The sequence below is a fragment of the Hetaerina americana genome, unplaced genomic scaffold (assembly GCF_022747635.1).
Source record: "Hetaerina americana unplaced genomic scaffold, ioHetAmer1.1.p SCAF_3, whole genome shotgun sequence".
Lineage (NCBI taxonomy): Eukaryota > Metazoa > Arthropoda > Insecta > Odonata > Calopterygidae > Hetaerina > Hetaerina americana.
In genome coordinates this window covers 90,921,626-90,946,103 of record NW_027286874.1, presented here as the reverse complement: position 1 = coordinate 90,946,103, position 24,478 = coordinate 90,921,626, and the positions used below count along the sequence as shown (strand labels likewise).

At 38.5% G+C, this 24,478-nt stretch overlaps 1 protein-coding gene and 2 long non-coding RNA genes across 3 annotated transcripts in view; 1 reads left to right on the top strand and 2 right to left on the bottom strand.

Moving 5' to 3' along the window:
- Positions 1–342: 342 nt before the first annotated feature.
- On the top strand, positions 343–6,721 carry LOC139690918 (uncharacterized). The gene is made up of 4 exons (XR_011701534.1): positions 343–517; positions 744–792; positions 2,383–2,608; positions 6,410–6,721. It is a non-coding gene; the product is annotated as an uncharacterized lncRNA (long non-coding RNA).
- Positions 6,722–10,675: 3,954 nt separating this feature from the next.
- LOC139690925 (uncharacterized) lies at positions 10,676–16,836 on the bottom strand. The gene is made up of 3 exons (XR_011701535.1): positions 16,720–16,836; positions 14,751–14,910; positions 10,676–10,958 (listed from the first exon to the last, which is right to left on the bottom strand). It is a non-coding gene; the product is annotated as an uncharacterized lncRNA (long non-coding RNA).
- A 3,879-nt stretch (positions 16,837–20,715) lies between these two features.
- The window catches only part of LOC139690461 (one cut domain family member 3-like), a 172,377-nt gene continuing 168,614 nt past the window's right edge, over positions 20,716–24,478 (bottom strand). The window contains exons 4-5 of the mRNA XM_071587915.1: positions 23,182–23,476; positions 20,716–22,355 (exon numbers count right to left, since the gene is read on the bottom strand). Coding sequence (XP_071444016.1) covers positions 21,626–22,355; positions 23,182–23,476 — 1,025 coding nt within the window. The 3' untranslated portion in view covers positions 20,716–21,625. The remainder of the gene's footprint in view (positions 22,356–23,181; positions 23,477–24,478) is intronic.

The following is a 24,478-nucleotide window of genomic DNA, read 5'->3' as shown; positions in this document are numbered from 1 at the left end:
TTGCAATCACTCCCACCCCTCCACTTATTTCCCCTCCCACGTGCGAATCCATCGGATAGGTCAACGTGAAAGGACCTCCACCCCAACAAACTTATCCCCCCTCCTCATTCACTCATTTCACCAGCCCAACGCACTCATCAGCCAGGTCATATATGTAGAGTGGACGAGTTTTTCCCCTCCTCTCTCGTCCAAACCCTCCTCCCTCACATCCCCTCCCTGTCCCAGGCGGGCGTCATAGTCTCCCATTACAATTGCTCGCTCTCCGCCACTTCCCGCGCTCGTATCCTCCAGCTCTTCACTCCCTCCATTCCTCCACCTCGCCTTTTTGCCTACATTGCTGTCTTCTGTTACTGGCAGCCTTCCTACTCTCGAGAGGGGCGTGAGTGTGTAGCTCTCAGGAAGCATTCTGATCGTGGCTGCAATGGGAGGAAGACGAGGAGTGAATTTCGGAGCGAGGGAAGATTGGGCCACTCCGGTGTGTCAATGAAATTACTGGGCGCCGCTCCGCGTATTCCAGGTGGGCTTGAATGAGTTTCACCGACTCTGCCCGTTGATTTATATCTTAGTACGGTCCGAAAGGAATTTATGAAAGAGACAATGATTGTACAGCTCGCGATGGACTCCCTTAGCCTGCGTGAAACTCTAGAATCCAGTAAATGGGAACATTCAAATCACATCTCTTTTCTGTACTATCGTTTCCCTCAATTTATGAATGCCACATAATATTCCTATTTTAATTTCAGATTTCCTCAAATGTATCGACCGGGATTTTATTCCGGGGACCACGTAACAGTAAGTAAAATTTCGGTTATCTAGACTACCACGTCGCATAATTCTATTCGGAATATTGGTGTAATAAGTTTATCAAATGTTTGGAACAGTTACTTGGCAAGGAAACATCCATGCAGATAAGTTGCTCATTATTATCTCATTTCATGTACTGAAGTTAAAATTCGTTCTAAGTTAAGATAATTACTCGTAGTCGAGTTATACTCGTGTCATTTAAAACTGATGCCACGTTAATGACCTGGTATAAAATTTGCGACTTATATCAATCTCTACATGATATAAAATTTTTAGAATGTTTTTGCATTCCTAGTTACTGGGTGAATAACATAACATCAAAAAAGATCAGGTTGGTGCGAGAGCTAGTGTATTGGCTTCCCACGCTGAAAGCCTGGGTTCGAATCACAGCGGTGGCATAAGTTTTCTAAGACATCACAATCCTTACTTGGATGCCATATGCTATAATGGAGTAGTCCATCCATCAAATGGAGAATTAAATTGTGTGACCCTTGGTGTCTTTCCCTGAAAATAGACTTACACTGACAATGGTGTCATCTCCCCACCTTCCTTCCCAGATTGATAGCCTAGGGTATTTGTTCAAGCACAAATATTACCTGAAATATTAGTCATGGAGATGAACCGTGATCCCTATGTTTGATTTTCTTCAAAATGATCAATGAGGCTTAAAAATGAAATATTTCAGATACTTCTATCAGGTCTGAGATGTATCACATTCAGTGTGGCTATCTGTGCAATTTATGCAGCTTCTTTTTCACCAGAGATCTGTCGGCCCAAATGTATGTACTGAGTGATAGATTGTGCCATGGTTTGTACCATTCCACGATTCTTTTATTACTATGTGCAAAGTATTTTCACACTATTATGCCATCTTCAGATGCATATGAATATGCACATGTGAACAAATGTACTTACTACTACAGGAATACAAATATAGATTCACACACAAAATATAAATGGAAGAAGTGCAGTACTTCATTGTACTTGTTTAAGTATTTGATAGTCATCTTGGGAACGATTTTGTGGAAACAATTTTAATGAGTAAATCATACTGTGAGAAAATCAAAATGTAATGAATTTTCATAATGTTGCATTTCATAGAAATTGAAAATAGTAACTGACAGACAATGTGATCAGCATGTACCTGTAGTTGTTTCTAAAATTAAAAAGTTTTGATGGTAAATTACTTTCATATAGGCATTGTACAATTCAGAGAAAAATATTCAACTCTCTCTAATCATACCCATCATATCAATCTGCATTCAAAAATCTTACTTTTCTTATTTAATTTAGTCTTATTTTTATCATGACCTAAGTCATTTAACCATCTGCCATCCAGTTCTGATGCCATGTACAGAAAAAGTAAGTTATAATAGTTCAACCACACCGATCCATAAATACAGAGATTTTTTAATCGAATTTTCCTAGTTCCATAAAAAACTGGAATTTTTTTTATTTAGTTGCCTTGACCACCAAACTGTTCATATGGTTGAATGATACTTTTTATTAATCACAACCTCCCCCATGCTGCCACCCCTCCCATTGATATACTTTTCTAAATTTGTACTTATTATCTAGAAATAAGATTGATGGGCCTAAACTCTTACTGCAAGCCTAGAATGGACTCCACTTAGGAAGAAACTGTATTTTGATGTCTGCAACATCTCCTATTCATCATCAGCATAACTTTGATGCCACCATTTGTGTACTCTCAACTGAAAGAAGCCATGCTGTGTGTGTTCGACCACATGAGGCCTGCTGAGGTAGATGAGAAGAGGGGAAGATTCGTACTGCAAGTAGTGATGTAAGCTATTTTAAATCTTTATTATATAATTTTATAATATAATTTTATCCCTTCTGGGAAAATTTGGAGATATTTGAATTGGAGATCTTTGCAGTGCTTCTACAAGAAGTAGCGAGCATTGTGTAGTAAGTGGCATGTCTCAAGCTAAAGATGACCATTTTTTCTTCAATAAATTGAAAGTATTTCATTGTAATATTCAAATTTTGATAGTTTTCCTTTTTCTTTCTCAAATGAATCTTTCAATCAAAGAAAAACTTTTCCAAAGCAATCTCATTTCCCTTTAACTGATTGGATGTGAGTTGTCTAAGGTGCTCTGTGAAATTGTTTTCTTTGAACCTTAGCATAAACTTAAGTTAAAACACAGGTGTGGTATTGTATTTATCTTTTAATTTATTTTAAAAAGCACAAAAAACCTTATACATTGATTACGGGATTGTGGCTAGGATGTTTTCTCTCCAACAAGTTCAAGGATGGTTGTGGTACTTGTTGTAAGGAATAAAGGAGCTGGTTAGGGGGAGTTATTTTTAGAAAAAGGATAAAATAATCAGAGTATATATTAAAGTCAATGGCAGTCATTCACCCATAGTGATGAGAAGATGGTGTCTCTGGTTTTCCTTAGTGTTGGCCGTTTGAATTTTCACCTCCATGGTGGGCATCCTCTGTTTAAACTCATAGCTTATTTGTATGATTTCTGTGGCTTCTATGTTGAGTTCAAGTTAGAATCCGCTCTCAATGGCCATTAATTTTGCCTCTCCAAATTACATGTTGAGCAAAGGCCACTCCGCACATATAATTCAATCACCAACAAAGAGAACTGCTTGTTTTTTCAATGTCCCTATTGTGTTATTGCAAGTGACAGTTGAGTTCTGTATGAATGGACAATGTAAGACTTGCTGCACTAACCTTTCACCTTACAAATGTCTCTTGGGGTGTTTTTAATCATAAAATTCTTTGGATTAATTGCAAAACTGCTTTCAGACCAGATAGACCAAAGCAGTGGAAAACCCAGGATGGCTAATTCATTATTTCCCAGTCATTACCTAACCCTCTGTTACTGAAATTAACAACTTAAACCCTTCTTTTACCTATTTTCTTACCTCTGTATCAGCCCCACTCCATCTCTCCACATCCTCCTTTCAAATCTTTGCTTTTTTCTCTGTACTTGGCTATTTTTCATTACCTTGCTTTGCTCAGCCATATTGTCCAAGAAATTCACCTGCTGCAGAATCTCACTGATTGGTAATCCATAATGAACAAGATGTTTTGTCTTTCAAGTGATGTTTCCTGGAACACCGCTAGTCTTAATTGGAAGAAATGATTAATTATGGCTTACTTATTTTCAAATTTTACTGTTATTAACAAAATCCACTCTTACCGATATCCATGCAGACTTGCCTGGAGTGAAAATTATTATACTTTATCTGAATTGAGAGAATTATTCAATCTTACTTATCCTAAGGGGTCATTGCGTTACAAATCAGTAATGTCTCTAAACCTTAATACTCAGGTTCTCATGAACCCATGGATTGTGACCCCCAAATGGGGCTTTGAAGGGTTTTATGTGGGATTGCCAGCTGAAATACACTAAAAATAATGGTTTTTAAGCAATTTGGATTTCAATCAGCATCATGGTTTGAATAATATCATAATTTAAAATATTCAATTAAACTCATTAAGATAATCCCAATTGAAAATTTTCTGTCACTTCTTAGAGGGAAAAGAGTTCTTTGCTACTCCCAATATTACTTGCTTTGGATGTATCCTTGTTGGATGTAGTGTTCTTCAATGTTTAAGCCCTGAAGTGTTGTTTTATTTGAATAGCTTAGGGACTGAGGGGCATGACCCAAGTTATTTTGGTATAAGGCTGAATGGAGAAGGCAGAAGGGAAGGTGAAATACTTGTTACAGGAATTTGGAGGGATCAAATGGGATGTAGTTGGTTGGGCACCTTCTCTATCACTGGTTATTTTTCTCCATTCCTTCCATTTTTCTCTTCTGTTGCATTTCCTGTCTTCTCTAATCCCTTCATTACCACAATGCATCGAGACAACATTGGTGATACAGTGGATTGGTGCTGTTTGGTGTCACATGAATTGGATTACTGTGAGGAATATGATCATAATATATGTTCATAATGGCTCTTTGACAGAGAAAAGTTTTGACTTTAGATCTCTAATATCCTTGTTGGGAGTCATGAAGATAATATCTCTGGACAACCTTGTTCCCCTGAATACTTGTAAATTTCCACTAGGTAGGCCATTCAATGAAAAAATAAAGATTCTATCTACTTGGGCAAGAGCGTATTTGTAGTAATTAATTAAAAAATTATTTGCAATCGTGAACTTCAACGTCTGATTTTGGAATTCATTGCCGCTGTAGCTTTGTGATCGTAATGAGTTGTCCTACAGCTGCTGCTGAACCCTGATTGTTGCAGTATAACAGTGATAAAAGCAAGCAATGGTAGCGGTCACGTGGTCGACATTCGTGTCAATGGTGGTGAATTTTTTAAGGAAGTGGGTCTCACTATTGATTAAATAAATCTAAGTATATAAGGATTGTTTATAACTTGATATCCACTGTTGAAAGTGCTCAATTAAATTTCTTTTCATCCTTGTTGAGAACATTCATTTCATGAAAGTTTATAAATTGTTAATAAAATTACTTCACTGGAATGGACTCTTAAACATTCAGTAAATACAAAACACTACTTGCACAAGAGTTATGTAAAAAGTGAAAATTTTAGTGAAAATTCAGGGGCCGACTAGAACATCAGATTAACCAGGATTCAGGCATACAGGGTGTGGCGCTTGAATCTTGACAAACACGCGATGCCTCGCATGAGATTTCCTCGCCGGGTTAGCGAAACCTTCCCCAGACTTCTCCAAATCATTATACTTAGCCATAATATCGTAAACAGTTATGGGGTACCAGAAGAATTGAACTATTTTGAAATGTAACGCCCAGTGTGAACACATTTGATAATAGCGGCTCTTTGATTGCACTCTACCCTTGCATGTAACATCTCAGCCATTTTGAGGTTAACTGTTTACTAGATGCCTATAGCTTTCAAGAATGCCAATCACGACCTCCAGTGGAAATACAATCTGGTGAAAAATTCAAATTGAAATGTCTAGATCTGTGTATGATGAGACCCTACCTTTTGTTCAGTGACAAGAGCTTCAGCCATGGGCCATATCACAGATTATTTCGTTTGAACCTTGGATTATTTCCTCATGTGATACCTCCAGAAGGATATAAACATCATTGAAATAGTAGATTTTTGATACCTGATGTATGGTAAATATGGTAACTGTGGTAAGTTTCATCGGTTAATCTTAGTGCAATGTCCAACCCAATTGGTCCAAAGTACAAACAAGGAGAGATTTTCAAATGTATATTAAAAAATGATAATAGACAATAATGAATTGAAATGAAGATGGGTGGACCTTTAAGGGGTTGAAAACAGTTTCTTTCCAGTCATACTATATAATTTCTACTTTCTGTGAGAGAAACTGCCTCACTGATCTGAAATCAAAACAATGCAATTCTACTTGAAGGCTGGTTTGATAAGAGAGATCCTTACATTAATAAATATTATATGTACCATGTGTGAAATTCACACAACATGATAGTAAGATAGGGCTCTGGTTTCCCAAGGAGATCTGGATAACTAACAAATCGTACATGTAATCAATCAGTCCGTTATGGTGTATGAAGAATTTTGAATGAAATAGTGTTTTCAAATATGCACATTTGTTATGTTAAATTTTATTCTTAATCATCATAAACTGTTTTTTTACAGCAACTGAGTTAATGTTGGTTTATAAACTAATTGCTTCCAACATTGGTGATAAGTGTCAAAAATTCGCCCTGCTGTGATGATTAAGGAAGAAATCAAATAGAGACCATTAGGAGACATGGTATTCCAAGAGTAGAGCTGGACTTCTCACTGGAGGGGCCCGGGTTCGATTCGAAGTTATGCCACTAAGGCACCCTCAGCTCTACCAAAGCTGTTTTTTGGGTACCAGATCTTCCTGGGAAACCATAACCGGCACAGGGAAAGGCACTGACCTTCTCTACCCTGATGTGAATTGAACACCCCATTGGGCTTAGTATTGAGTGAACTCTACCATCACTAGCCAAACAGACCTTTGGGTTTACTGCGATTTTTTCATGGTTTATATCATAGTGGTGCCTAGCATCCAAGTATTTAGTGGTTTTTCATCACAAGGTTTGATTATTCTTTTGTTTTTATAATTGATTTATCCCTATTTGATGTAATCCAATCTTTAGCATGAAACATGTAAATAAAGACTTTTCCTATCTATTTGTGGAGCAATCAAATGTTTTAGAGAATATTTAACAGGCAGCCATTTATTTTTTTAACTGCCAGAAACCAGCTGCAACCGATAGACCAAATGAAGAGAAAGGTTAGTAGCTGCCTGTGGCTGAAAATATGAATTTCAGCAGATTGAATTGAAGTGAGATTTAATCTGTTAAATTATTCAAGTTGGAAAAACAGTAAACAAGTACCAATGAGTTTATTGAAATCAAGTAACCATAGTGAAGAATGTTAATTAGTGGCCCTTCAAAATGGTCCTCCTAAGACACATGAAAAGAGCCTTAATCACTCAGTCATACATGGATGGCTTACTTTCATTTGACCTTTATTTCAAATATTTCTTCCAATCAACAGTTGCCAGGTATAAGGGTTAATTTCTCCAATCATTCCAAAGGCTTTATCTCTCCTATTTTTTCCACTTTAGTTTCTCTAGGTCCAAATTCTTAATCTTCAAACTGGATAATTGAATCTGTATGGAGCGGTGCAATGAAATATGAAGAGCATTGATGACATTTGAAGTAATATCTAGTTTTGCAATTGGCAGGTAAATCTGATCCAAAACCTTTTCCTGCTCATAAACAGTTTTGATAAACAGTACACGATTCATTATCCTTGTTTTGATGTCAGGTTCCATTAAAATCAAATCTAGTTGATTATTATCTTATTTTAAATTCCTTGGTATATTATTTTCATTTGATGGCTACATTTTCCTGTTTTTAACATAGGTATAATAATAATTATTACTATATTAATCCACCGATAAAGGTAGATATATGATGACAACCAACTTCAAAGTGGTACAGCGGCAAATTCCTTGCCTCGCCAAACTAAACAACCCAACATCCAACACTACAACAAACCTCTATTCAATTTATGCATACCTCCTTATTCCAATCTGTCTAATATGGCTGTACTATTACTACACCTTCCTTGCCCAGCATTCTCCCCTTATTTTCAGCACCACATTGCTAATCAAAAAGGTCTGTTAATTCCCAGCAATCACCTCTCCTCTCCCATGATTCATATAACTTCCTAGTTAGTGGGCTTAAAATATGCAGTTGGGAAATGCATTACAATCTAAATTCCTCATGCAACCAAGCAAATACTTTTAAGGTTTTTAATATGAATCCCATTGATCAGTAAACATAAACAACTTCAGATTATGACGTACTAAGTGATGAATGGATAGTAGTTGGTCTAGTTAACTTTCTGATACAATTCTTAGCATACGCAATAATTTTTCCACATTATGGTTTTTGAGAGTAAATTATTTTGTGTGTTCGTGCAGACAAAATATTCTGTAAACAATTTTAAATGTACTTAACAGGAATTCGGCTGAAAGCCAAAGAAACGTAATTGGAAATACAGTAATGTTATCCCCGAAATATCGGGGACATGGCTTTTGTCAAACGCAAAGTCTTCGGAAACAATTTTGTTCGCTGTATTGCTTAACAGAAATTAGACATATTTAGTTGACACTTTTGTATTCTATAATTTGAAATTAATAAAGGTTTTGAATATACACTTGCATTAATGATTCTTCTGTATGATTTAAATGTTAACTACTATCACTGCAATAATGAGCATGTGAAAGTTGCAACCAGTGAAGTTGATAGAATTGCATAGATCAACTGCGCCATTGAAACCATGTCGTGATCAAGTTTTTAAGGAATTTTTGGAATATGCTAGGATTAACCAGTATTTGAATGTTTAGAATCAAACGTAACTTGAAATAAATATATCAAACAAATCACAATTGGCCGATTTCATTGAAATACATAAATTACTGAATACAAACTAAGAGATATCGCAACCATATAGGGTTTACGCCACATTTTTAATTTGAGCATTATATAATATTTCTCTGTTTAAATATTACCTCACTAATATTAAAACACATCATGAAATTCCAGCACATTCTATACGAATGTGACGGAAATAATCGGACGGGTGAGTCATATTTTGAATCAACCATGCCCCAGGTTCGAACGAATCCCATAAAGCGTACAATGGAATCCCGCAATATATTGCAAATATTAATATTGCAAATCCCACAATGCATTTCGTTTGGCCATGTAAAAATTGAATTTCGAAATTACACGTTGGTGTCTCTAGTGGGAAAAGGATGTATTAGGATGTGCTGGTATTTGAGGTGGTTTCAACTAGTGAAGGCATGCGCCATCTGTTGGCTAGATACTCAACCAATCCGTTAATTAAATTTTTGTCCATTAATTTTCAGTAAATCTTCACCAGAGATTTTAACGGTAGGTTCAGGATGCCGCGGGAGATCAGGAAAACAATTAAATATTGAATATTTTTGTGAAAACGGCTGCCATTTTTTCCTGCCGGGCGGCGGGGCGCCGGAAAAAATGGCAGCAGTTTTCACAAAAATATTCAATATTTAATTGTTTTCCTGATCTCCCGCGGCATCCTGAACCTACCGTTAAAATCTCTGGTGAAGAATTTGTGTATATTAGCTAATGGAAAATAATTTTGCAAAAAAAAAAATTCGCCTGCAAAAATTAATCGGTGTATTATTACTTATAATCTCGCCGCCGCAATCCGCCTCTTATCCCCCAGGCTACTGGGTTTCTTATGATTTGTGTGTTCGGAAGTATTATTTGTTCTGCAAAACTACGGACTTAGCCGATTTTTTCTCAAAATCAACTCGATGAACTCCGCAAGGCTCTCTCACCGAATCCTAGGCATCTGCTGCCTGCCTCGATGCCTCTCTCGCCTGGGGAGACGCTCTGGACTTAGAATATTTTTCGTTTGGTCGACTCGGGACTAGAATGCACGCATATTTTCTCGGGGAGGCTTAGCACCTCACCTTGGTGCTCCGAGACGGCTCGTGAGCGGTTGGCCGTCGAAGGAGCTACTCTTTTTTGAAGCGTGAGCCGGTTCTTGGAAAACATTCGATACCATGCTTTTTCGCATGTGATAGACCAATTAACTCTAATTATTGGACTTCGTTCAGTTCGGTGCATGGCGTACTATTTCACCCGTTTCGAGCAACTGTAGCTCGTATGTTTATTGCAATCACGAATTACAACTTAAACACCGAAGAACAATTGTTCAGAGTGCAAATAATGTTGGTACGTAGGTTAGAATAAAATTACATGAGAATAATTTGATAAAATTTTAGGTTCACAACGTACGGATTAAGGGATCTTTTCATATTTTACATATGCTACACAATATATTTTTACAAATAGTAAAGCTACTACTGAACTATTTTATGCTGTTAATTGAAATACTTATTTCATGTTTTTTTTGGCTTTTAAACAATCAATTCGATGACAAATTGATATGAATAGATATTTGCCGGAAATACCAACATTCCATTCGATTTTAACAATCTACTTATAATTCTGCTTCAATTCAAAACGAATTGAATAACCCGCATTGCCGAATGTGTGTATGGCAGAGGGTGTAAACACATTTGGAGTGCCATTATATTTTGGAGATAATCGGAATATATTCATTTACATACATCTGTACTTTAGGTCACCATTCAAATCAAATTTTTATTAAGTGTTAATCTTAGAAAAAAGATCTTTATTTTTCAGATGAAGTCCTGTATCTCTCTTTGCAATTCTTAAGCAATATTAAGGCAAAATTAGCCATTCAAAAGTTACACAAATAGATTTAAAAATTATACGACATTCATTGTTTCTTTCATCTTTATTGCTCATAAATACATTGCAGAGAAAATGTGTATTAGAAATTGCATCAGTATTCCAAATATTCTTTTTTAACTAAAACATTTTACTGAAATACACTCCTTGCCACTATCCACAATGTTAGTGGTGGAGGAGTTGCAGTCTATTCAGAGGCTTCATTAAAGGCTGACATCCACATGAAGCACACTTCTTTAGATGCTGATGGCTCCACCCAACTTGGCACCAGCAAGGAAATATACACCTTTGTTCTTTATTTCCTTCAGTGTGAAAGCTTGATTCCCATGGATGCTCCTCTTTTCACCTAGCGTAAGCATCCAATGGAAGACCTGAGGGAAAACAATTGAAATATGGTTGTGAATTTTAATTTATGTGGCTTTTTAAACTCCTTTTAGGATGTTTTAAGCAATAATATAAATTATTGTGTGTTCAAAAGGGCTAAGAAATATTTACTGGCTTAAGATTGAAAGACTGGTTCCCCTTTAAAAATAAAAAAGTGGAAACCTTCACATGAAATCTATTCATATAACCACATTGAAATATCATAGATATTAAGCTTTAATGAAAATGGAAATGAACTTCACACAAATGGTACTTAAGTGAAACAGATGCAATCCATGACACTTTATTGGCAATAATTTCATTAAAAATTGCTACTACTATTTCAACATTTTATTCATTTGTCCAAAACTAATGGGTTCAACACCTTTAAATGAATCACTGTGATAAACAATGGTTAGGAATGGCTTACCGAAATGAATAACTTCAGATCATCACTTATAAATATCATGTAAGAAATTTGAATCTAAAATTCATTAACATTTTTGTGCATGTTGATCAAATGAATTTTTTGAAAGAATTCATATTTCACAGATTTCAAAATATATTTAAATATTATCATATGAATGTTTAAATTATAAGAATCAGTTAAAATAACTATGGAATCTCTTTCCTTTCATGAAAAGGGAGATGATGTACAATGGTACATGGAACAACTTATATTTTACTGTATCAAATATTTTTATTTAATGGAGAATCACCTGGGCTAATAATCAAGTTCACAACATGTTTTTACAGACTTTTTGATGGATTCATAATGTTTTTCTAAAGGAGCTCCAACCACTGCTTAGCCTCCCCTTCCACCCTCCACCCTTGATCTTGTGAGCTATATGACAGAATGAAAGTGGAGGAGTGTGTGATGGATGAGTCCAAGGCAGGAGAGTGGGGAAAACAGTGAGGGTAAACAAGGAAATGTCTTGCCAGTTATCAATCATAACATCTGCCTTGCTTAATACCCTTTAACAGAGAAAAGTAGCACTTATTTAAACAAATTGTGTTGTTATACCATCACTTAAAACAGTTGCTGATGCCAGTGGATAAAAATATATCGGAAGCTCATGAAATGGCATGGAGATGGGAAAAAAATCAAATGGGAATGAAATTAAAACAGTTTGCAGCATGCTAGGTGGGGGGGGAGAAGTGTGTTGGGAATAATTTGCAAGAAAAGTGGGAATTATTGCAGGGCATATTGACTGGAAATAAAAATTCAATGTGTTTGATAGAAGGGAGAATGCTGGGTATGTGAGGTAGAAGGAAGCAAGTTGGTTAGATTTATGTTTCAAGGGTGCGCCAATAGCTAATGTCATTTTGCACCATTGTTGATTAATTTCAGAAAATAATGCTTATCAGTAAATTTAACAGCATTTTAGATTAAAAGGCAGAATAATGAATGGAAAGAGTTGATACTTTGGATGAAATTGAAAGTAGGTGTTAAACTTGTGTGGTGGAAAACCTGACACCGATTAAACATCACCGCTTTGACAGAAGTGACCTATGGACAGGGAGGAAAATAACTTAAACAAAGACCAGAATGTCTCCATCACCGAAGAACATCATTCATAGGAGAAATTTTTTATCCATCAGGTGAAATCAAAAATCACCTCAAAAACAGAAAAGAAGGAAACAAAGAAACTGCACACAAAGTAACTAAAGGAATTACTGCCCAAATAATATTTTTATTACCCAAAGACCATACATATAATGTATGTATAGGAGCTGTCAAACAAAGAAATTTTAAAAATACATTTCGGCACTATGAACAAGCTTAAAAAAAGAGCATGTAATAAAAACTATGCATTACAATTACTTCGTGCGAAGGTTTATACTGCGTTGAATTGCCTGTCTTTGCATTTCCAGGTTCTCCATCCACATTGGATATCTTTTGGTGATGACAGTTTTGCTGGCTTTCCTGCCTCTGTCTTCAGGTCAAAGGCATTTTTCGAAGCTTTCTTGTCTGCTTTATATAGGGCTGGTAGTCAGTACTGTTCTCTGATTGGATAGTTATTTTCCAGTCACTGCTTAACGGATATCCATTGTCCATGTTAATATTTCTTGGTCAAGGACAAGAAAGCTTCAAAAAATACCTTTGACCTGAAGATGCAGGCAGGATGGCCAGTGAAACTGTCTTCACCAAAAGACAACCAATCTGGATGTAAAACCCAGAAATGCAAAGACATGCATTACAATTATTTGTTATTTAAAAATTTATCCAATGAAAAGTAACACTTCATTAGAAGGAATTTCCCGAGTTTCAATTTGAAACCACATTTATCATTCATTTTCAATGAGTTTGGTTTTGTGCTGTAAATTATTACATCCATTACCATTGGGGTTATATATATATGAAATCGCTGATTTATGATAATTTATGTGGATGATATGATTTCTAGTTGAATATGAGAATATTGCTATTTGCATGAAATATATTGATATTATTTATGATTAAGACAGACATGGCAAATATATATTACATGAAAGGAATGGTAAGAAAATTTGAATTTTTAGAATAAAGGCCTTTATGGTTGAAGATAGCTTTGTACAACATTCATACCGATGATCCCCAAAATGCTACTCCATATGATTCCCGTGGAGAAAAAAGTAGAATGAAACGTGAGTTTCTGGGGATTTATGCAGGAACCTCAAGAGACTTGTGCAGGAACCAAATAGAGCACATCAAAGTGTGCAGTTTAGATCACATTATTTACATCAATATGCCATGCACCAGTTAATTAAACATGTAAATTTTAAACCTAGGTATTGAATGTATAAATAATTATTTCTTGTTGAGATTGAAATCAATATCCTCTTGCAATATTGCACAATTAAATGCAAGGACCTGTGTCTTTTTGCACAACTAGTACACAAGTATGCTAAGACAGTTTCACCTAAAATGAAAGAGTTGAAAATTTACTTGATTGCTTTACTTCGTAACCTATAATGATGTTTAAATTTATTTTCTACTGACATTTTGTCAAAATGTATTTTATAAGAAGGAACTAGGCACAAATTGACTATTAATCTACCTTGCAAAATGGTGAGTCTAATCGAAATAATTTTTCAATAAAGAAAAGAGAATGATAAGAGCATTTTTAACATGATACTTTCACATTATTCAGAGTAATTTGAATTTTCATTAGCATTGAAATTGTTTTATTTATCTCTTTGAGTAATTGATCAAGTTCTTGACATAACATTTACTGTGGGTAAAATACTATTGTTAAATTAAAGTGAGGAATTGAAGCTAATTCTGATTTTACTGAAATTATTTTAATTTGGTTTAGCTTAACTCATTTAAAAATATATTACACACCAACTAAGCGGTTTAGATCACATTATGGTAGTCCAAATGGGTAGCATGTTGGTGTACTGCCCTGGGGGCCTGGATTTGATTCAGAGTGATGCCTCTTGAGACCCTCCACCCTTCATCCATGCTGTGGGATTTTTCAGGTGCCAGATCTTTCTGGGAAACCACAAAGTGGTACTAGAAAACTGGCCCCCGTTATTACCCTCTTGATAAGTGAATGTCACAAAATTCAGCTTATTACAAGGTGATGTATATCAAAGCCAACCTACAAGTTTATTAATCTTGTTAGGTAACCTAAATGAAAATAACACTCCAATCAGCATACACTTAGTATGTATTATGGTTTGACCCCAATCCACGATGCTTAAAGTCAAATTTGAAAACAATTTGAAAATCAAACTAACCAAATGATTAAACTAGAGTAACCACAGTGATCAGCACAAAGATTGATTTTTATAAATATGAGAGTGCAGCTCACCTCACAAAGGCCTCAGATGTGTGGGATTAAAAAGTATGACAGAATACCTCAATCCCGGTTGCAAAGGTGTTTGGCAAATTAGGGCATCTTGCCAAAATTAAGGAACTGAGATGAGGCAGTTCATTTCCTTACGCTGCCTGTGGTTTGCATGTTGAGAACCCTGAAAATAATAGAATTATAGTGAAGTAGGGAATTTTCCAAAGTCACCAGGAATCAGGCCCTTCTGAGTCAAACTGAATTATCTAGTCCCTTGGTTGCTGCACCTTCCCTTGGTTACCACTTCACTTCCCAGCCTTCCAAAAAAGAATACCCGACACCACACTACAATAAATCCTTCCACATTCATTCTACCTCCCTTCATTCCGCCCAAAATCTCTAGTATATTCCTACAGTCACCTGTCTTGACTAACGTTCTCCCCTTCAATACACAATATCAGGCTTGATTGCGTGGCAACTTATTTTTGAATGAAAAGAATACGATATGTTACCCACAAAACTTACTTGCTACATCTAATTTCAACACACAGGCGTCATCTTAAAGTGCCCAAGGATTATGATTTTTAATTGAAACTAGTTGTCACAAATGTAGAGTTTTGTGGAAAATCGACTATTACAGTGTCAAATTTGACACCATTTCTACTTGCTAAGGCAAAATATAATTCATTATCGTACTTATAATACTTTGGAAGTGAGTGAAAATGTTTGGCAAATTATCTCAAATAGAGCAAACTTAAGTTATTAGATTTTAACCATATTTTATCCTCCCAGCAGAAAGTGGACATTTTTTTCTGGCGATTTATCTGCAATAGGCCTAAGATAAAATGACGAGGGAAGCTTGACATGTTTCAGCCTAGGAGTTACCTCATCTGAAGCGTATCTGCATCGAAAGCAGTTTCAAAATAGTATTTTTTTAAGACCGACAAAATCAAGGAAACTGGCTAATTTCACCGAGCTCCAACGCGCCGGGACGGTTGCTTTGTTTTCCTCATAAGGATTCCAGGGAAATGCATTCCAAGTCGCTCACCAACCCGACGCTAGATTTGAGCGCACAGCCTCTGTACTTTTATGGCGAGAGCGATTCTAATGAGGGTGCTACCGTCGCGTTCGAAGGAATGAACTACAAAATTCAGGTTAAATTTTTATCCACTTAACACGCGATCGTATCTGCAGTACCTCCCCATTTCAAATCACATGCTAATCAGATTATAAATTGTGGAGCGTCTACAATGACGAAAAATTGGACTTCGCAAATCGAAATTCCAATGTGTGCACGCACAAGAATTGGAAGCTACCGCGGCCGTGGTTGCAACCTCAGTATTGCCGAGGATTGACAATATTTGTAATTTTAGGGGAGTTGGCCTAAAGAAAAGGTCATTAGCTCCATCCGGGGTGGATGAGAAAGGAGGAAGGGTGGAGAGAAACCAGGCGTCGGCAGTAGTCCACTTAACCAAAGGCGCCAAGGGGTCCGCAGTTTAACGTCCCAAACGACGGACGGCGTACTCAAAGTGCTCTCCACAAAGAACCTTCATCGTAGGGATCGAGACACCACTGAAATATACGTGCCGCCTCTAGGATTCAAACTAGGACCCTCTGGGTGGGAAGCCAGTACGTTACGCACCGCACCATCCCCATCCTCAGTGATGACAATTATGGGACCATCATTAATACATCTCCAGGACAATAACCAACGACATTTAAGCTAATCTAAAGATCGAATTTACCGGGTACTTCAACCCTTCGCTCAGTGTACCTAGATACGGATGCCAGCAAGAAAAAGTACATTTCAAAATAATTTTTGTAGGCTGACTCTATACGTACCAACATGCAACCGTCAATTTTGGAAAGTGGCCCCAAGATCTAGATAAACGAAACCTGACAATTGGAAATTTGATACACTGAACACGTTTATGAAGAAGCCTAATCTACCACTGTATGTTTGCACGTGGGCTTGTATGAAATCGCCACTCACCAATGATATAAGGCTGCCCGTTATTTCGACCGCTAAGTCTTCTCCAGAGTAGCTCGACGATATGCTGCCCTCGCGAGTTCCACGAGCTCTGGGATAGCGATGAGTCCATCGGCTGGCTCATCCCAGCTCCCAAAGCGAACTGGCGAGACTTAATGCCCGTCGGCAAGTAAGGGGGGGGGAAGGCGGGGAAGGTTAGGGGGGTTCATTGAGTGGGAGAATTCAAACAAGAGAGAATGAAATCGAATTGGGACAATGGAAAAGGAGGAGGAGGGAATAGTTAGCCCATTTCAATTCCGAAAGTGCGCATTTCGCGTATCTTCGCAGGGCTTTGCACTGGAGCGAACTGCAGTCCTGCAGTTAACCGTTCCCTTCCTCGTCGAAAGCTTGAGTGCCGAGTATACAGCTGCCTCCAAGACCACCAGCCAACAATGCAATTGCGTGCCCCTCCAGAAATGCGCGCGCGTCATTAGACGAGCCATCGTGTGACCATTCAGTGAATCCAGACTTGGGTCTCATTGTTAGTCCATGACTAAATGAGCCCAATGATGATGCTAATGCCTTGCGACCCAGGAAATAAGTTGCAAGTTCCAATTAAACTGGCGATAAATTGCTGTAAGGAAAATTTCATCAGGAACTCGGTAAAATGAATGTGTCGGCAACTACTACTCCTTCGCAGGTAGTATGAACCTGAATATTACCATAGTTTTCTTAAGGGCATGGCACCTCGTACATTACGGGGAGGGTGGGTTGGATGGAGGGTCAGAGGAGAGGGGGTGGGAGGGTTGAGGCACAGGTGAAGCAGCATTGCCAATCCCGCCTCGGAAGTGCGATGAGTCAACTGCGTCCCATCCGACGGACTGTGCACTGCCCTGGGATATCCTTGGGTAGCATTCAATTCCTCTTTCGCGGTGACTCTATCATCTCTTTGGTTGGCCTCAATCCCCTTACCCTAATGCGGGTAGGGGGATTGAGAATTCTCCCGCAGTATCACTGCCTGTCGTAAGAGGCGACTAAAAAGGCGGGGAGACATACCCACAAACTAACCCCTAGTAAGTAAGGGACACTTCCTAACAGTCCAATGAATTTACTGTCTGCGTACGGCCATACTATCCGGCCTGCGACCCAAATGGGTGTTTGCCGCGCCTGGAGACCCGCAAATGAGAGAAGGGGATCCCGGAGGGTGAGCGCTCTGGTTCTTAACCCGGTTTTAGAAATCCGGTATGGACCAGGGAGTAATATTCCTTCCTCTTCGGCCCGGGATTTCGTGAAAACGGGTGAACGGGGCCTATCCACTCCCAGGCAATTGGCATTCGTCTCGTTAATATATTTTGAAAGATTGGAAGTGGGACCCCTTTTTTTCGAAATTCTTTCACTTGTTCCTCTAAAGTCATCGCTTCAAAAACCGAGCGTAACGTTTCTGAACATTCCAATCAATGATGCAAAGAACGGAATTTTAAAAAATTGTGCCATGCCCATTAAAATGCAATCAAAATCAGAATTCACAGTGTATTATGCAATTAAAAGTGAGAGGATACTCGTCTGAATGTGATAGCATAGACCATTATGCTCTCACATGCCCTTTGTCCACCGACTAGAAGATATGGAAACAATTAATACAGTTCATTATATTACAAGTCATTTTCGGCGAAACTTTGTACTTGAAACTAGGCGAGGAGTAGGAAAATGCTGGGTTACTCTGAAAGGTGTGAGTTAGATTATATTGTGGTTAGATAAAGATTTAGGAAGAGCTTGATCAATTAGCACAGGTTCTCGAGAGCGGATGTGGACTCATCACAATTTAGTTGTTATGAAGTGCAGCAACCTATTCAAACAGAAAAGGCAAAGTAGGGGGGTTGGGAAATGGAATTGAGATGCATTAACTGAACTGACAAGAAAGGAATATCAGCAAGCTGTATTTAAGAATTTTCTAGAGAATATTATATTTAATTTGATGACTTTCTACTGAAGCTAATACTCTAAAAGGAAGAACAACGGAAGAAAAGAAAATTAAAGCCCTTTCAAATAACTCCAGTATCACTAAAATTAAACTTCAAATCCTCTAAATTACTCAATTGTTTGACTCAATATGGCATAAACAGAACATAAAAAGATAACGACTAAAAAAGGCACGGGTTACCGTTGATCGGAAATAAAATCTCAGAGCAGCACATTACTAATGCCAATTTCTTCCAGATGTTGTCAATACCAATTTATAAGTATCAACAGGCAAGCCATCATTAGTCACTTGTCGTGGAAAAGGGGGAGGGGGGCGGCTTGAATGATTATCTTAAATAGCTTGTTGACATTTTTGTTAGTTTAGCAGGCTAGTGACATCAATTTGCACGATAAAGTAGCCTTCGTTGAGCCTAAAGAAATTTTTTATTTATTTAATTAATGACTTTCATTGCTATTTGTTTACAAATTTGGCATTTTCGATAGACTTAGGATGGCTTTCATAGGGTCTTCTGTCGCAATGTATTTGCCAACTCAAAAGTGAGAGTACTGAAAGTGAGCCAATAAAATAACCAACCACCTAATGTTTGCATAAAAATTTGGTGTTATGAGAGGATTTCATCCAGCTGACTGCACATTGAGCAGAATGGCTGGGGGAGGGGAAGAAGAGTAGAGCTTATCCTACTGCCATTCTCATTTTTTAATTTGGCTAGTCTCAAGTTTTGACCAGGGCAAGGGTAGGCAGTTGAGAAACCTAGGGTATAAATAGAGCTGAATTCATGAATAAAAGGTTCCCATGATTTCAGACCTCAGCATCGTCAGTCCTTTACTCATTACTTTCCGATACTTCTCTTGTCATCCATTTGATTTTGCTCGCGTTGATGGGTTTGAGTTCTCCCGTGCTGCTTCTCATTTAATGAGTTCATGCTTCCTCATAGCAAGGCTCATTCTGGGTTGAGAAAGATGATGGAAGAATACTTCTGACTGAAGCAAGGTGTCTTTATAACTTTAACAGACCATCCAAAAGACTCAACAGTCAATAAGGAAATTATCAACTTCTTATTGGTCCAAGTCATTGTAATTAGATAATAATTAGTTTCAAGTTCGAAATCATAATGACCTTCATTTGAATTTAACCATCAATAATAATAATAATAATAATTTTATTTCTGTTCATTGATCTGGACAATCCTCAATTTTACATAGAGTAAGTACATGGCAAATACATAAAATACATGCATTTATATATTTTATATATTTGATATGGCTGTACATATTTTATTGTTTGCTTGGATATCTGAGATTTCATTTCTATACATTTAAACAGCAGTTCTATTTGATTCTGAGAATTAATAAGTATTGGATACTGCCAGCCTGCCAATCACTGAGATCATGGTAGTAATGAATGTGAGAAGTATGATGCTAGTTTTGTTTTACTGTGTTGGATAATTGTGAAGGAAAAGGATGATGCAATATTATGTGAAATAAGTCCAAAGAGTTCAGATTGTTTATGTAATCACATTAATTTGACAAGTAGGTATTAAAATGATTTAACTTGCCACACTAGTGATTTTCCTTGCATTTATGATTAACTGTGCTTCGTAAAATAATACTTATATATGCATGACCACAGATAGCCAATAGATCAGACAGAATCATCAGAAATAAATGTTACTGGTTTACTTTTTGATCTTTTATTATGTATTCCCTTATATCTTCACAATATGATTGGTCTGATGAATGGTGCAAGGAGCAGATTAATATTGTAAACTGAAAGCTTTCCAGTTTGCTTTTCTTTAGGAATCAGTCAGTCGCATTAGAACAACCATGGAGCTCCAAATAATGGGAATTTTATGAAAACAACCAGCAAACCCAATGTTTTTACTCTTCCTTCAATAAGACACCATCTTAACTGTCTATCGAAATTGACACATTAGCATATGAACCTGTTGAATACAGTAAGGGGTACGACGTACCAATACTGAAATGAAAGTTTCATTTTTGGGAAAATAAAAAAAGAGATAGCATAAATACTCTATTAATTCTATCTGTATTTGTACAAATTCTTAAAGGAACAATACAGAGTTACATTTCTTATGATCACAATATGAGCTTTGTGCATAGTGTCAGAAATGCTTGTAGCACTTAAGGTACAATCTACAATCTATGTTTTTTTACACAAGTCATAATCATTGTATGGAAATTTATATGTTAATGCATTTTTAGACTTGATAAAATATATCTGTTAACAATTTATCACCAATGCTTGTCATATCAAGCTATATTTCTTTACATTTATATAAAATGAGACAATTCAATGCTGTTTTCAATTCAAACAGCAATGAATTGAATGCTAATCTGTGAAATGTGTAACTGCCACGTTACTGGACACATTTCACCCCCCTGTCCACTCCTCATTGAATAGCATGCACCCTTTCACTCACTAGCTGTGGTACTCATGGAGAACCATTCACCTTGAGATAGTGACTCAGCCACAGGACATCAGAGAGCTTCATAGTTTTGTTGCCAATGTGCAACTCATTCCATTCTGTGGCATGGAGTGCCAAATGAAAAACTTGGCTCAATGGCATACAGCAGTGCCAAGTTAACTGCGAGAATACATAAACACTGCAAAGTGTGATACCCATGCACAATCATGGCATGCCTTTTATTTCATATGGTGCATCCTATTTTTCCCTTCCTTAAAAAGGTATGTGCAAGGGTTTGGGCTCTCCTCTATCACTCATTCTCAAAGAAACCGAGAATAAAGGGTAAGTGAGAAGATTTAACTCTGACTTGATCATTAAATTGCGGCAGGATACTTGGTAGCTACCTGGCCTCGAATGTTTTGCCCGGGCAATCCCCCCCACCCGTCCCTGGATTCGATCCTGACTTGGTGTGGACAGAGGAGGGGAGGGGCCTTGAAGGTTATGGCGGAAGGTCCCTCTGCAGCTCACAAGTGGGCCAGTATCTCCATTTCCCCACCCTCGCCTGGGTTCTGGGGCGCCCCGGGAGTCGAACCAGACACCGTCACGATGACTGCCTCCCCCTGACTTCCTGGTCGGTGTCCTTGTTGCCGGCCCTGTCCCGGTGTGGACTCCGGCGCGGACTGTGGCGTCACCCCTCCATTGCCCGTCTCGGCCGCGTCCGTTGTCTGCACGATGGTGACCACGTGGGTGTCCTCGAGGACGACGGTGGCGGGTCCCGGGCGCTTCCGGTCCCCGCCGCCGCACAGCCGGTGGAGCAGCGTCCCGCCATCCCCCTCGACCACCACCTCCACGCCCTCCCCCTCGCCCATGGCGAGCTTCTTCTCCTCCATGTCCGCCTCGCCTCCGCCTCCAGTCACCATCATGAGCACCAGGTTGTCCGGGAGGGGCGACGAGGGCAGCGACGACGAGTTGACGTTGATGACGCTCACATCGCACGGATTGACTCCTCCGCCGACACCCCGCACGCCGTCCGGTCCGGCGTCCGCCTCGTGCGAGTTGGCCGACAAGTAGCTGAGGGAGAGGGAGCCGTCGCGGGAGTGCTGTCCCACGGAGCCGTTTGTGACGCCGCCCGCCGGGTCGAGGGTGGGCCGCGCCGAGGAACTGGCTCGGGAGCGGTAGCTGGGAGGTCGGCTGTGGTCTTGCGGGTCGACCACCCCTCGTCGGAGGCCGAGACCAGCCCGGCACCTCCACTCCCTGCGGGGGGAGGACAGAGAGAGGGTGTAAATAATAATACCACGGAAGCAAACTGGGAGTACTTTCGCCTCCGAAATTTACCAGGATACCCGTAATAGGATTGAAGATGTAAATGAATGGATACTTTTAAGAGAGATAAAAACTTTTTTTTACATTATTAAGTTATATTAATGTGTGACAGGATTATAATCAGAAAGTAAATATAACCTTTTGACAATTATTGGACTCTAAATTAAAAATAAATTTTCTTAGGAGAAAAAGCATAATAAACTCTTTATCTTTGAGGACATCATTAATAATGCAAAGTGTTGCTTTACTAACTCTTTACTGTTACGACAAAGAACAAACATGAATCGCAAATATCTTACGTGGATAAAGAATAATGCCAAAAATTGCAATCGTTATTACCAGGCAAGCTGGGGAAATAAGTGCCATCAAACAACCGAATAACCCCAAAAATATACGTGGCTCGACATTCAGAGGGTCTTTTACAAAGTGGGATGTGCTACGCAGGGATTTTTGACAGCAAAATTCATTTTGTGTGATACAAGTGATTACGTAAAAATGGATGTAATATCACGACAGGAAAATATTTTCCCCAATATTTTAAAATTAACTTTCAAAGTCATTTCCCTGCGAAATGAGAAAGCCTAAAAAGTTAACGTGAGAAATTCATGCAGACTATTTTGTATAAATAAGGATAATGTAATAATGTCTTGCAAGTAGTATTTAGTTAAATGTCATCAGTTAAGACGTGGGAAAAACTTACAAAAAGTTTTTAAAATAATGGGGTTGATTTGGGACGCAAAAAGAAGACCATTCTCACCTGATAGTGCTCCCGGCGTAGCTACGGTACGTGGGTGGCGGCGATATGGCGTGCAAGTGGTGCGGGTGGGGCTGGTTCGGCGGTGCCAGCATGGGCGGGGGAGGGTGCGGGTTTGAGGTGATGGGAGGCATATGTGCCGCCCCCACAACCCCCCCTGGTACGCCCATGGTCGGTCCACCGGCCCCATTTCCGCCAGGGTGCCTGTCCAGCAAGAGCAGCCTCAGCCTGTACTCTTGCATTGACGCCTGGTAAGAGGGCGGAGGAGGGCGGTACTGGAACTCCGGATACATCATTGCTGGGTGGAAAGAATAGCGAAGAAATGTTAGAGGAAGTTCATACGTTACGGCCCAGAACTGCATCCAACTGAAATGCACAACTCGAAAGGCTAATTAACTCTGTTAAAATTGAATTGAATGAATATGCTAAAGGGAGATATTTTAAAGTATTTTAACTAGCACCTCGTTGTATATTTTAAATTTTAATTGACAAAGGACATCAGTAAATAAATAAGTCTTCTGAAGGTGACGCGAATTTTCTCATAAAGTTTTACTGGTAATAAGAAGAGATTATATTCAGTATTTGCTGTGGAATACTTGCTGTGAGCTTTTAGGCCCCACGGATTTCAGTAATTGTACGCCGAACTGCTAACTCAAGTGAAAAAACAGAAAAAAATCCCAGTAAGCCCATAAAATTGGAAAAGTTTGTTTCCTTATTCAATTAGCCAGAAACCGCTTATTCCTCACCCTCGTTCACATCCATCGAATGTCCTTTGTCTGCAAAAATTGATCATTATGGATTATTTTAAAGTTCTTTTCTTCTTTCTAAAGCTCTTTATTTTTACCCTTTTATTTAAGAACTTCTAGAGATCTCAGTCTGAGCCTTTCTTTGTATCCTGTTTGTGCCTCCTTATACCGAGCGTTGTACTACTGCTCCTCCCAGTCTTATATTTTTCCTTCCTTTCCTACATATCATTCATAATCTATTGCATCAATATGCACGACACTCTTGCTACAGACAAGCATTAATATTTCAACGTAGATTGTGACGGCGTTGGGAGAGAGGGAGGCTAATGCATGAACGGAGCGAGGCGTGGAGGGTAAATGGGAGAGAAGAGCTGCTGGAGGGCGTCACGCACACGCCTGGAGTGACATTCTCTTTCGACGACTTGGAAGACGGTGAGATGAAGAGGAGACATGCTACTTCGTCGCTCAAATCTCAATTCTTTCCACTCCCAGAATGAGGAAACTCTGTTTCTACCCTCAAGGGATAATTTTTCCTATATTCCACTCTTTACCTG